The sequence below is a fragment of the Argiope bruennichi genome, chromosome 6, assembly GCF_947563725.1.
Source record: "Argiope bruennichi chromosome 6, qqArgBrue1.1, whole genome shotgun sequence".
Classification (NCBI taxonomy): Eukaryota; Metazoa; Arthropoda; class Arachnida; order Araneae; family Araneidae; genus Argiope; species Argiope bruennichi.
In genome coordinates, this window is record NC_079156.1 from 76,683,303 (window position 1) to 76,698,122 (window position 14,820).

A 14,820-nucleotide genomic window follows, 5' to 3' on the forward strand; every position below is an offset into this window, starting at 1 on the left:
ATTTGTGTTTTAAAACCTACTTTTGAAAAACATCATCTAAATAGTAAAGGATTTACTTTAAAACTTTTTCATATAAAACTATTAAAATAAGGATTTATTTTTCTTTTTCTTTTTCGTTTGTTTGTTTATAATAAAACTTACATATTGTAATAAAAATAAATTCAGTATTTATTATTTATTTATTTATTTAGACAAATGAATTTATCTAGAAAGTGTTAAAAACAATCTCAAATCTCATATAAATACATAGATACTTCAAAAATGTATTAATTTTTTGACAGATTAATATTTTTGTTATTTATTTTTTTAAAGGAAAATATATGTCAAATATTATCGTCTGCACTTTGAAATTACTAGTGTGCCGGGTTTACACTCAGCCAGTTATAAGACGGCAAGTAAGCAGCGCATGCGTAGAAAGAGACTGATTTATGTTTGCTACACCTTCATAAGATAGATTCAAGCATTCCATGCTTGGCTATAAATTAATTAATTTTTCTTTTTCACTGCGTATCATATTAAAGTTATGGATATTTACACAAATAAACATGGTAAAATAAAATAAAAAGTTCAACATATTTAAATTTGGAAAACTATAGAAAAAGAAGTAGCAAATAAAATGAAAAAAAGAACACAACCTAGCATCAAAAAGTGCAAAAAATGTCGGAATTAATCTACGATAAGTGATCATTTTTTCATGCCAAATTCTAAACTCATGCACATTAAGAAAAAATACAAAACCACGGTTTGCAGTTATCAAGTCAGGAAAATTACTTGCCGTCGACCGAACAGAACTTTTCAGCATTTCTACGCATGCGATGCCAACTTGCCGTCTTATAACTGGCCGAGTGTAAACCTGGCATCTTTTTTTTTTTTAAATATTTTTATATTTTAAGTGAAATTGGTCAGGTGATACAAAGTTACAACAAATTATATTAGGAATTCAATCATAGAACATTTTAAAGACGGTAAAAGCACCAGAATTATCGGAAAACCTTGGTTAAGTAATTCAGCTGTGCTTGCTATTATGAAACAATAGAACTTACGAGGAAAAGAGGAAAAAGCATTGGAATCAGGTACTAATTATAAGTCAAGTCCCATGAGCTAAAGGCTTATCACGCATAAAATCAAGATCAATTCTAGAGCTTCAGTGCAAGTGCAGAGAATGCAGTGAAATTTACAACAGAGTTAGAAAAAATTTACAATTAGAGTAAACCTCTGAAACTTTTAAATAAGCTATCAGATCATATGGATACAAGATTGGAGTTGTCAGAAAAAATTTGCAAATTCCTTATAAGACAAAAGATATATATAGTTTGGGGTTAGTGTCATATTTGTGGAGGCATTAAAATTTAAAATATTTCAGACTATGTACAGAAAGCCCAGCAAAGAATGCAAACTGAAAAATCTATTGCCAACTGTCAAACATGCATGTAGAGGCATAATGGTTTATATATATATATATATATTGCTGCTTTTGGTATGAAAATTTAGTTTTTACTGAAAATAATATGAACTAATATTAGTATATAAATACCTGTGAGAAAACTTTGAAATATTTATTCAAAAAATGTGTAATTCAAAACAAATTCAAATTATACAAAAATAATATACCTAACATACAGTTTCAAACGTTTACAAATGGTTGTTGCACAACTATACCAAAAGTTATCAAGACTTCTCCATATTTTCCAGATTTAAATCCAACTGAAAATGTGTAGCATGAATGAGAGAAAAGAATAAGTAGAATATTTCTTCAAAAAAACTTAAAGTAGTATTAACAAAGAAATGAAAGAAAAAATATTTGAATTCATCACGTAACATATTAAAAATGCAATTACAACTAACTTTTATTATTATACGCATTTGTTAAATGTTCAATGTGTCCAAACACTTATATGAGGTTATTTTTTACATTTCTTCAATAAATTAATTTTATTTTTCAAAAAAAAAAAAGTTTATATGAAAAAAATTTTGAAATAATTCTTTTAATATTAAAATGATGTTTTTTAAGTTTCAAAAATGCAAGTGTCCAAAAACTAGTGAGGGCTACTGTATGTGTAACACATGCACACACACTTCCAAAGTGAATTATATTTCATTACAATATTTTCAAAAAAGGCAATTCTCATTTTATTTTATCAACATTTTTAGCATTCTTTATGACAGGAAAGGAAAGAAAATTTAAATTTCAGAGTAGTGTTTCTATTTTTCTTTACAGGGAGTTTAGAAGATATTTTAATGTAGGCAATGCTTTTTTTTACTTAACACTTCAAGTATCAGATTAGAATTTGAACCATTATCTTATCAAGTGTTAATGATAAGAAATGCTAATAGGAAAAGAATACTGATAAGTGAAAACTTCTGATAAATTATACATCTATTCAATAAAATATTTCTAAAGTATTTCTCAATAAAGTTTTGGAAGTGCAAAGTGTTTGGTTAAAGTTTGGAAGTGTTTATTTGGCAACAAAAAAGAATCAATAGGGACTTTTGCCTAATTAAAATAAATAATATTTGTCAGCTATTTATTTTCAAAGATATTCTATATTTTATCATTCATATAATCAAGTATTAAATTAAATATTTGTTCTATAAAATATTTTATAATGGGCATGTTTTTGTGGGGCATACCATTTACAAATATTCATAAAGTAAAAAATCTGGAAACTACATTTGAACCATTATCACAATTACCTTCATTCATTTTCATAAATTTAATACAGTTTTTTTTTTTACTATAAAATTTAACAAATTTTATTTCAAAAATAATAATTTTAAACCAATTAATTAAATAACTCATATTCATAAAATTCTAGAACAAATTTAAAGAAAGAATTTTCATCCCACCCCTTGAAAAATCAAAGCACATTGGCATAATTATATCTACTAAAAGCGTGAATAATATTTTTAACTAAATAAAAAATAAGTGAATAATGTGGGGGAAAAAAGCTTTTTTTTTTTTTTTAACATTTAACTACACAAGAAATTGTTCAGCATAAAAATACATGGTTTAGTTTTCTTTAAATGTATATATATCTTTTAAAACAAAATATATTTTTAATAATGTATTACCATTTTTAGAATAAAGGAAAGAAAAGCAACTAAAAACACCAAAGTAGTTTCTTAAGATAAAGGATAAAATATCTATCTCAACAGATCTAAAAAAAGAAAGAAAGAAATTGAATTGATATTTGATAAATTGAGAACAAAAAAATTGATTAATTTATATCACCTTCATATTTAAAACAACATTATGGCAGCTATTACAAATTCATGACATAGCAATGTAAGTTTGTATAATTAAAAAAAATGGCACAATGTAAAATTTTATTACTTATATTAAGATACATATTAAAAGTGGTTAGTTACAGCAAGCTTTAATACAGCATAATTAAAACTTGAAGACAATTTAAACAACTGGTAAGTATTCAATAACAATTTGATTGAAATTCAGCTGAATATTTGTAGTAGAATCCAAATAGCAATCAGAGATTGCCAATTTAAAAATGAAAAACGGTCAACTATGTTTAGAACAATGGTAACACTATCTCATCTTTTTTATTTAGTTCAGAATTAATTAAAGTGTTTTGTAATTGGAAACTTCATAAATTTTATATATCAATATATGATTCTCATATCTGTATACCCCCTCCCAAATATAGATTGATTTAACAGATATATAATAATAAGTTAATGGTTTAGTTCCTTAAAAACTGTAAATGCTTCTAATAACTAAAATTTCATCAGAATTATATTTTAAAATTATGTAAAAAAATGAAATATTCAGAAAAGGTTGTTTCTAAATTAATTATCTATACTAATTACTCAGCTGTAATAATACGCTATATAAACTTAATCATGAATTTCTAACTTTTTAAATATTTTATATCCAATCAGTATATTATACTTCAAAACATTTCAAACCCTTTTTCAATTAAAATAAGGTTACATATATAAAATCAGAGAATGCATTAAGAACATTCCTGACTAAACTACATTATTTTTTATAATTTATTTGAAATCAAATTTATATATATATATATATATATATATATATATATATATATATATATATATATATATATATATATATATATATATATATATATATATACCAAGAAAGAATTTATAACATGTTATTGAGGCAAAAAGCGTATTGTTGATAGATTAAAAAAAATTTTAATGTATTAGGGAAACTTTAAAAAATTCTATGATTATTTACATAATCCACACTCAGCAAAGCCCAATCAATTATACCAACAAAATATTAAATCACTACCATACAAAACCATTTACAAAACCACTTACACATAGGTTTCAAAGAAAACCTATGTGTAATTTCATACATATTGAATAAGCATTCATTCAAATATTTTAAGTATGTTCTTTGTTCAACAAGATAGTAAATATCATTTCAACATCCAATATTAATTCTGACACTTTAAAGTTCAGAGATAATGTTGGATTGTCAACAACTTCAAATGTAAAGAATCTATACAACAGTTTATATAGAATCACTGTTTCTCAAAATAAGAATTTATTAAATTTGCTCACTGCAAAATAAAATCAAAGAACTTATTTGATAAGTTCCACTTATTATTACTAGAATGACATATTATTTTTAGGTGTATTAATAATAAAATATTATAAAAAGATATTTATTTGTAAGATTTAAATTTCACATTCAGCATATTTTAGATTCAGCATACTTTTTTATAAATGGACATAAATTTCTAGTGCACCTAAAGAAATATATTTTATTCAAATTTTGTTTTATTGGAATATATAACTGTCTACAGTTCATATTTTTTTCTATACCAGCAAGATTAGTTAAGAAATAAATAAACAATTAGGCAATTGGGATATGGATCCATTAATTTTATTCAGAAGAGCAGAGATATTTAATAAATTAGTAGTTTTTTATATACATATTTCAGTTCAGAATCACATAAAAAACAAAAATAATTATATGTAAATGGCATTTTATTTCTACTGACATTTTTAAAATTAACATATTGTAACATAATTTGAAGAAACAGACACTGAGTTATCGATTTCATAACATTGAAATACAATTTTTTTTATTCATTATCAAGATTCTTGATTCAAGCCATGTTAAGCACAGTGCAGCACATTGAAAAGGAGGGCAGAAAGCAGGAAAGTGTGAGGGAGTATTCTGAGCTTTTATGGTTTTTGAAAAGAATTTGCTGATATAGCAATTTGATTCCATTGGAAAAATAATAGCATATGCAACTCAAAAATTAAACTTACAATGAAGCCAGAATTTGAGCGAGTGTTACTTATAAAATGTAAGTTAATCAAAAAATATTACACGCACACACATATATATAATTTTGGAATAGCCATTCCATTTATCCCCCCCCCAAGCATTAGCTCAAATTAGCAAGAATAAAAAATATGGATAATCAAGAATATGCAAAAGCACAAAAGAAAAAGATTAAAGGTGTTATTAATAATGAAATCAGGATTAACTGATTATACAATGAAGAGATTTAGTAAAGTGAATGTCAAGTTGCTATCTGTTGTTTTAGGGAATATCAACATCACATGTAAAAATAAAATGAAAACTCTTTATTCACTAGTTCACCGACTCTTCTAATTTATTTACAGAATGTTTTCATCAAAAATTGCCATTTATATCTTTAATTATTTAATAATAAGATTTTGTTAATTAATATTTAGCAATTTATTCTCTCCTTCTTTAATCCATAGCCCTGCATAAATAAAAAATTGAAAAGTGAAGATGGGCTTCAAATAATACAAATATTCTCTGCTTTATTTACACATACAATAGACTCATATATTAAATACTATGCAGCATGGTGTTAGCCAAACAGCATAGTTTTAAAAATTCTCTTTATTAAGACTAGAAAAAATATACTTTTGTCATGGCATTTCAAGAGGGTGTCCACTATGTTTTTTCCATATGGATTTTATCCTTTATTAAGCATGGATTTCACCATTTACTCTTTGTTTTTTTAAACTAACATTTATGACTCTTCCATTCAAGGTCTGCCTTTTTATTTTGATGTAACAATTAACCAATAAACAATAAAACAAATTAAAATTATTTTTGCAAGAATTAAGCTTCCATTTTACATTAATGTTTTATTTATTTTTAAAAAGTATAATCTATACTAAATAATATAGATGGTTTTATTTCTTGTAATTAAATTAGAAATTATAAAATTAATAATTTTTATTCTTGAATTTTCTTGAATGAAAATATGAATAATAAAATCCATAATAGGGCACTTAATAAACTAGTGGTTTAGACTAAAGAAAATATGAATAAAAGTGAATTTTGGTATAAAATTGTATGTTTATTTTAATCATATGAATGCAATAGAATCTGAACATTTATAAAACTCTGGTCTATACAGCGTTTTAGTATTCCAGCATATCTTTCCACCACAGTATGCCAGAAAACTGAAAAAACATACCTAAATTTAAATTATTAAATCTTTTCAATTACTGAATCATGATGGACATAACAAAGAATACATATCTCACAAAAATTTTGCTTCATATCAGTAACTAAATGGGAACAGATTTCAGCTATAATTTTGTACAATAGGGTTACTGCAAACTCTCTCTTGTATACAACAAAATAAAATCACATGATTTGTGATTAGAATTTGTGATTGCAGAACAATTTTCTATATTTTCCATAATGTTTAAATGGCAAATTGATTGTTATTTCTGATTACGAAATTTTAATGCCTATTCTGAATATAGTTACTTTCATGTGCAATTGGATTTTTAAAAAAAGTTTCTAAGGATAGCCTGGTACTGTTTCATTGATATGCACAATAAGCATACTCGATTTATAGCCATTTTAAATTAATTTAAAATTTAATAACTTGGATCATTTATAGATTTTAATGTTAAATAATATTTCATAACTTGCTTTAGTTAATTTATTTAATTTAGTTAATTTGTTATTAAGCTACATTTAATTCAATGAAAAAGCATCATATTTTGCTACTTGCTATATTTTAATCTTGAATGTGTTGCATGTATTTGCTACACGCTTGGGGAGATTTTTTTTATTTCCAACATAAGTGTAAATATAAACATGACTAAACAATAATTACTTTGCCACAAATGAAGTACTTTTCATACAAAATCCTTATTATTTCCAATATTTAGTTCATTTTTTATCAAAAATATTCAAAATTGTAATATCTTATAAATGGCATTAAAACATCATTGTGAAAAAATAATGAAATTGAAAAAGAAATTTATATTTTATTAAAAATGTTAAACAGTAAAATTTCTTAAATATTCCTTTAATAATTGCATTCTTTAAAAATCAATTTCAATTATTGAAGACCTAAAAAGAAACTCGTATTGTAAAACTAAAGAAGAAACTAGTAGGTATTATAAAGATCTAAAAGAAAATACTAAAGAATAAAATTTTATCTATACAGATAAAATTTTTGTCTAAATCTCAACTTTTATTAATAATTTAAAGTATGTGCATATAATAACCTTACTGTTATTTTTACCTTATACTCAAGAAATATTTCTCCAATAGTAGAATTGCATCAAGTATATAGTGAAGTTGTAGAGCATTTGATAGCAGATAATGGCCCCTTCTTCAAATCCAAAATCATTGTTTTCCCAAAAATTTTTGAATTTTTTAAAAATTATTATGTATTAAAATCAATACATTTAAGATTCCAAAAATGGTTTATTTTGTTTTTACAATAAATAAAAGCATAGTACTTGACAAAATTATAAACAAGAAATGAAATTTTTGAAACTGAAAATAAGCTACAGGAATATTAAAAATCTATTGAAAAATCTAGTTGTTTCTTCATTTTATTTGTAAGTATAGAATTAGGTCAGATTCATGTATTTATTATAATTTTAGGTGTTTCTTGCAGTGATTTCTAATTTTAATTGACAGTTATTCAATTCATTTATATTCATATTATTTAGCCCTTATAGAATTTGTAGAATTTTTTGTTTAAATTCTCTAAATATACTGAAATTTATACTGAAGTTATCATTATATTTTCCTCCTGATGATGAGTTATCAAAATATCATTCCATAATATTTTATCTTAAACCAGTCACCAAATATTGCAAAGCACGTTTAGTACATTATGTTTAATATATAGGATAATTTCCTTCAATGAAACTTCATCAAAAAAGGGACTTACAATAAAAGTTTTGGTATTTTATAACAGACAGACATGATAATTAAAATACAGATTTGTAGTTTGTATCAACATTTTGTTGCTCTAGTGATGAATATCATTTTAATAAGCACGATTGTTTCTAGCTGTAAATATTTCCTAAAGTGTGAAATATTTTATATTTATAATTTATATTGTAGATATGAATGAAAATATAAGAAAACATTTCAAGCTTTACCTGGGAAGAGGAGAGGAAAAAAAATTATAATTGTCAAATTAAGATTAAATGGCAATTGTCAAAATTAAATGGCACTAAGATATGATTCAAATACTTTTCATCAGATTTCTTTAACCAAGAAAAACAGGATAGCCCTTGACTGAATGAAACTGCAGTACCATCTTAGTTTCATTTTCTTGGCCATTTAAAATTCAAAATAAAGGAAACAAATCTATCAAAAAAGAAAAATATTCAAGAAGAAATTGCACTGCTGTTTGAGTTTTTATATATATAATAAAAGAAAAAAACTTTTATTTTAAAAAAAAGAAAATCACCTTTAATTATTGCAGGATAACGAAGAAAAAAAGAGCAAAACAATTTCAAAATTTAAATTAACAAAATCTGCAAATAGTATTGTGGAAAATAAAATATTTTTAAATGATAATCTGGAAACAAGAGGCAGGGGGGGGGGGCTGCTCATTTAAAGAAATTTTATGCCAATCCAATACCAGGAAGAAAAGTGTTGCATGACAGTTTTAGAGTGCAGCAAGATGCACCGCCATACAAGGAATTCATTCTCTGAGATTCATCACAATTCACATGATTCATGTTGCTAAAGTTCATTTTGAGAAGAAATAACCAACTAGCTTCTTCCATTTATACTCCAATTCAATAAGTTAAAGAAGTTGATTTTATGAAATATTATTATTTTCTTATTATTGCAATAAGATTCCTAACATAAATAAATTACACATAATTAAACAATTTGGAGTGGGGGGATGTGATATGAATGCAAAGGTATTTCTGAGGTCATTAATAAATGGAAAATATATAATTTAGCTTTTAATTCCATATACGAAAGTTAATTTAATTTTTAAAAAAATAGACCAAACAATAATGAAGTAAGGAAACATTTTGTTCCAAATTCCAAATCAAGAAAGTACTGGAAGTATTGCATATATAGTGCATAACCAAAACAGTAAATCGCTCAATTACTATAAGAAAAATAAGTCTAAAAGAAAACTCAATATAATATCATTATATTTAAAATATGATAATAAATCCAAACATCATTATTGCAGTACAGGGGTGTTTGTGGGACCCCAAAAAATCCCCTGAAACTTTTACGGACTTACTACCGACATTTTGGAGTTTCGAGAAGGGGGGGAGGGAGAAATGAAAAATTACGATTATGAAGTATTGAATGACCTAATTATAAAAGTTCAATTAATTACTTTTTTTGCAAAATTAAGACCTTTGAACCCAGGTCACGTGATCCACATCTGGTCGAACGAAGTCTCTCCCTTTTTTTCTACCGCGCCTACTTGCCGAAAAGAATCCAGAAGAGAATGTCCGAGAACCGGGGGAATGAGTCATAACTCGCAATAAGGAAAGAACAAAAAAGAAGTTTTTTTTTTCCCCCTTTTCACGCATTATCACTGCCTTTGGAGAAAGAAAGGAAAAGTTTTCAAGACACACACTGACCTTGCGTTTTCTGCTTTCAAAGCAAACAAAATTACCCAGATCAAAATAAATAATTCACTATTATTCCTACTTCCTTTTGAACGACGATCCCCGGAATTTCCGGGTATCGAAGTTCAAAATCCCCGGAATTCCGGGGTTTCCCCGGAGCACAAACACCCCTGGCAGTATGAATCATCTCTTCTCATCTGATGGTAATAAGAGATAAAAATATTTTTACACTGTGATACAAATTCAAAATGCAAAGATATTTTTATCTCTTATTACTATCAGTTTATAAATTTTTAGTCAGTCTGTATTCTACACTTGAAATGAATAACAAACATTTATCTTAACAAATTTATATGTTTTGTAAGCTTATAAAAATATAAAAGATATATATGACAATGAATTTTTGCTGATTTTTTTTTAATTTAATAAACATTTTATAAAATACTTCAAATGATATATTAAACTTTTACAGAAAAAATTTGTTCAGTCATCTATTCATAGAAACTTGAATGCTTGTTTGTTTGTTTGAACCTTATAGAACACCAGATACCCTTGAAAAGTTCAACTGAAATTTGGCACACCTGTTCTCTAGCATTAAGGAGAATTAATTACATTATTACATTTTAATGTTTTTCTAGGTCACTTTTAAAATACATCATTCCACAAAAATTACTTTTTCACCATCTTAAAATTTAAAAATTTAGTTGTTTTAATAACATCTATTCTATTTTCAATTATTCTTTGATTTTTCAAATACATTTTTTAAAATTAATTTAGCAACATTTTCAATTAAAAAATCTAAATATTATATATTTTTCTTTTATTATTTAATCACATTTATCACCTATAGATTTTTGAGAACATTAAAGTTAATGTACAATTTTTTGACATTCCCATTTTTGTTTTATTATGTAGAATAAATACCATTTAATATGTGTGCATAGTAAATTACCTTTAAAAATAGACTTTAAAATTGATGTATTTTCTTTTCTTGTTTTGCCTAATTTCTGTCATATTTTATCATTTTTAAATTAATAATGTATCCATTTGGTATATCACTTGTCTTTCTAATGGTTGTTTTTCAGTGAGACGTTGTAGTAGAATTAATAATATTTTACTTATTGTATCATTCACATTCCATTTGATTTCATTATTCATTTATTTAATTTCATTGGCAATATAGTATTTAATGAGATGATGAAACTTTGTGTTCTCACTTATATGATTACTATTTATTTTGCTAAAAGGTTAGAAAAAAAATTAAAAATATATTTTAAGATATGTATTTAATGTATTAAAAAAAACTTATTTTACTTTTCAAAAAGTAAGAGCAGAGCAGCAACAATTTCATCAAATAATATTTTATTTCTTTTTATAAATTTGTCAAAATTTATTGCACTGATCTATATTTAATCAAATCAACTTCAAAATTACAATTTTTGACAACATATATTTCCTCTTAGCTTTGTATTTTCTGAGACTCCTTCTGATGTTCCTTCACTTCTTTTTAAATTTGTAGTATCTAGACACCATACTTTTTTCTTGTTAATAATTATTGTCATATCTTTACATTTAATTTTGGTTCCATCTTTGCAATGTCAGCACTCACTTTGAAACAATTAATGTGAAAAGTTTTCTCAGACATCACAAAAGCTAATATCCAATGTAATTCATGCAACCACCTTTACAGGTAATAGCATGACATTTAACTTTTAACATCTTCAACTTCAAATTTGTATTTTGATTTTGCTTAGTAACATTGAAAGAACAATCATTCAAAGTTTGCACACACATATATACAGGGTGTTGCCGAATTCGACCGACAAATTCAGAGGGGTGATAGTAAGCATCAAGAGGATGAAGAATCACCACAAAACATAGGGTTCCAAACGACATTTCATAGGTGAAAATCGCAAAAATATAGGGAGTCCCAGAGTTCTTGGAAGCTAAAAACTAATAAAAAGATAACAAATGATGTTTCAATTATGCATTTTTTAAAAATTGTAAACACATTCTTAAAAGTTTTTTTTTTTATTATTATTCATGTAGATAACAGGCCGATTTGATGATCTAGGGAGTCAAAAATTAGAGAAAATGAAAAGATAGTTTATAACCATTATTTGCAAAAATATTAAAACTTGAAGAAAAATAAAAGCTTGAAAACGTAAAGAATTTTACACTCTTTAATTTGATATAAGTGTGCAGAGTGAAAACAGAACAGTTTTAAAGATATTTAAAGAAAGTATTTAATTGGCCTTACCTATATGGAAAAAAAAAAAAAAAAAAACCTTTTAAGAATGAGCTTTCACTTGAAAAAAAATCCATAGTTAAAACATCATTTGTAATTTTTTTATTAATTTTTTGCAGTTTTCAACAACTCTGGGACTCCCTATATTTTTGATTTTCACCTACTAACACTATAACAATCATATTTAAATACAACAAGAAGTAGAAAAAAAATCACCCTGTCACTAAGACTTCTTGAAAAAAAATGGCTAAATCACTGTAAATAATATTTTGAGTATTGCAAACTATGCAAAATAGACTTCATTATGAATATCTTATTGAAGAAACCTGATAAGGAGATACAACCCATCATCAGTGATAGGTCCCTACACCAACTAATATCAGCATTACTCATCAATAGAAAATACAAGAACTTGCTTAGTTGCAAAGCAACTTTTCATCATCTATCTTCAAAGTGGCTATTTAATGGGCTTGTATCACTATAAAAACCAACATAATATATTCTAACTTTTTGCTAGCATTCAGATACTTTGAATAATAGATCATTGTAGAGAGATATAAATCTACGTCTTAACAAAATAGCTATAAATGGTCAATACACGGGCCTTTATCTCAAGAGCAGTAGGTCCCAATACAGCACCACTGACAATATGCAAGAACCAGCAAACTGAGTTGGGTACTACAAATTGTATAGATGATAGATATAATTTTATACTAGAAACCAAAGGAATCAAATACTAGCATACTTGGACTGCTTTCCATCCTTACATTTTAGGTTCAATTTGAGGAATAAATAAAATAGTCATCACAAAAAATAAAAACCCCATCCTTTCTGGCTCAAGATTATCTGTATGTCTAAGCCATGGTTAATAGCAAATTCAGGGTCTGTGGCCAATACAAATTAGTCTTCCAATTATGTATTCATATATTACAGCCCCAGCAAAAAGTATGACCCATCATCAGTAAAAGACACACTAACTATGTAACACCATCGTTATCATATAACTATATCCACAAGTGAACTATAGACACAATTATTCCCCATGTACAACCATATCCACAAAGGGGAGTAAGAATCTGCTCGTTTATACAACAGCTGTTCATCCATATACTTGTGGTGCTATATGGTAGAACTAAAAGCCCAAAAAATAAACCAGCCCAGTCACAGCTCTTAGGATGAACTAAACAACAGTCATTGCAACATGTCATTAGGAAAATCTCATCCCATTACTTTGACATTTTGCTAAGCAGACAAACCAAACCTTCACAGAAAAGAAGCATGTTTTGAGAAAAGTGCAAAATAGACTACATTATGCTGACACTCTCACGAGTAGATATATCTCCTTACTTGAATTGGGGTTATTAATTAAGCACAACATCATTATTCTAATATTAGAGAAATTGAAAACTTACTTATACAGCAATTCACTCAAATGGCTTCTATTCTTACATGTTCATTCAATGATTGAGTACATAAATTCTAAGAATTTCAATCTCAACATAATAGGAAATATGATACCAAAGGGAAAATGCCATGAAGAAACTTCAAAGCGTGCACTTTTATTAATGTTTTAAAAGTTTCAAAATCTGTGAATGTTAACAGGTTTAATTCATTTTTGAATAGTTTTGTTAGTCCATGTAAACTTTATTTTCCCAATAAATAAAGCTCCACAGAGAATTAATATGATAATGCTAAATCTAAATTTTTCTTATATAAAATATTTTAGTAGATCATACTTAAAAATATTTTTAAAGCATTCAAAACATATACAAACAACAAAGATATAAGATATGCTTATGTAGAAATATTTTGTGATATGTTACACAAAGCTATAAATTTAATTATCAATGAAGCTATGTTTAATGCTATAAGCATTCACAAGTATAAGACATAAGCTTTAGACATTCATAAAGTCTTATGTAATTGAAAAAAATTATAACTTTTATAAAAATTTTATATTTATACATCAGAAAATTAAGAATTCAATTAGATGCGGAGAATGATACAATTATTTATGTAAATAAAAAAATAGTCTATTAATATCTTTTATTGTTTAGTTTAATAGTATACATCTTAACAAAGTGGAATTTTGTTAGTGCATCATAACTTACCAGGAGATATAGGAGAAGAAGATAATTCAGAAATATAAGAACTACTTGGTACAAGGACACTTGTATGTCTACGTCTGCAATCTGAAAAGTTATAATTAATCATCAATTATCTTCTATTAAATTAGCCAAACTTACAAAAAATTGTTCGAGTAAAACAACATATGCATTAATAAAAAACTGCCTATTGAATTGTATAATGCTTAAGAGATTTAATTCTTACTGTGTAATATGTAAAAAGAATCACTTTTGCGAAATTGAAGTCATATACTCAAGACACAATTGCATAGTATCATGTAAAATCACAAATAATAATCAAAACATTAAAAAATTCAATAATTAGCACATATTATACAAATTTTATATCAATAATGAAAATGAATTTGTGAAAAGTAGATTTCATTTCAAGCCCAAAATATTAATAAGAGTGTTTCGTACATTATCACTGTTATATCAAAATGCTGTAAGTCAGAAACAAAGGTTCAAATGAAAACAAAGTTCTGATGAAGTAACATACATATAAGTTCTGAAATAGGAAGAATAAAAGCAAAGGTATTTTATAACAAGAAATTGTGATTACATATCATGCACAATAATTTGAGAAAA

General features: G+C 25.8%; 1 protein-coding gene across 5 annotated transcripts in view; it reads right to left on the reverse strand.

The window, feature by feature from the left end:
• LOC129971471 (oxysterol-binding protein-related protein 8-like) overlaps window positions 1–14,820 on the reverse strand; it is a 242,769-nt gene that overhangs the window by 212,936 nt on the left and 15,013 nt on the right. For all 5 annotated transcript variants that reach the window (XM_056085271.1, XM_056085270.1, XM_056085268.1 and 2 more), the window contains one exon: window positions 14,218–14,298. In XM_056085271.1, coding sequence (XP_055941246.1) covers window positions 14,218–14,298 — 81 coding nt within the window. The remainder of the gene's footprint in view (window positions 1–14,217; window positions 14,299–14,820) is intronic.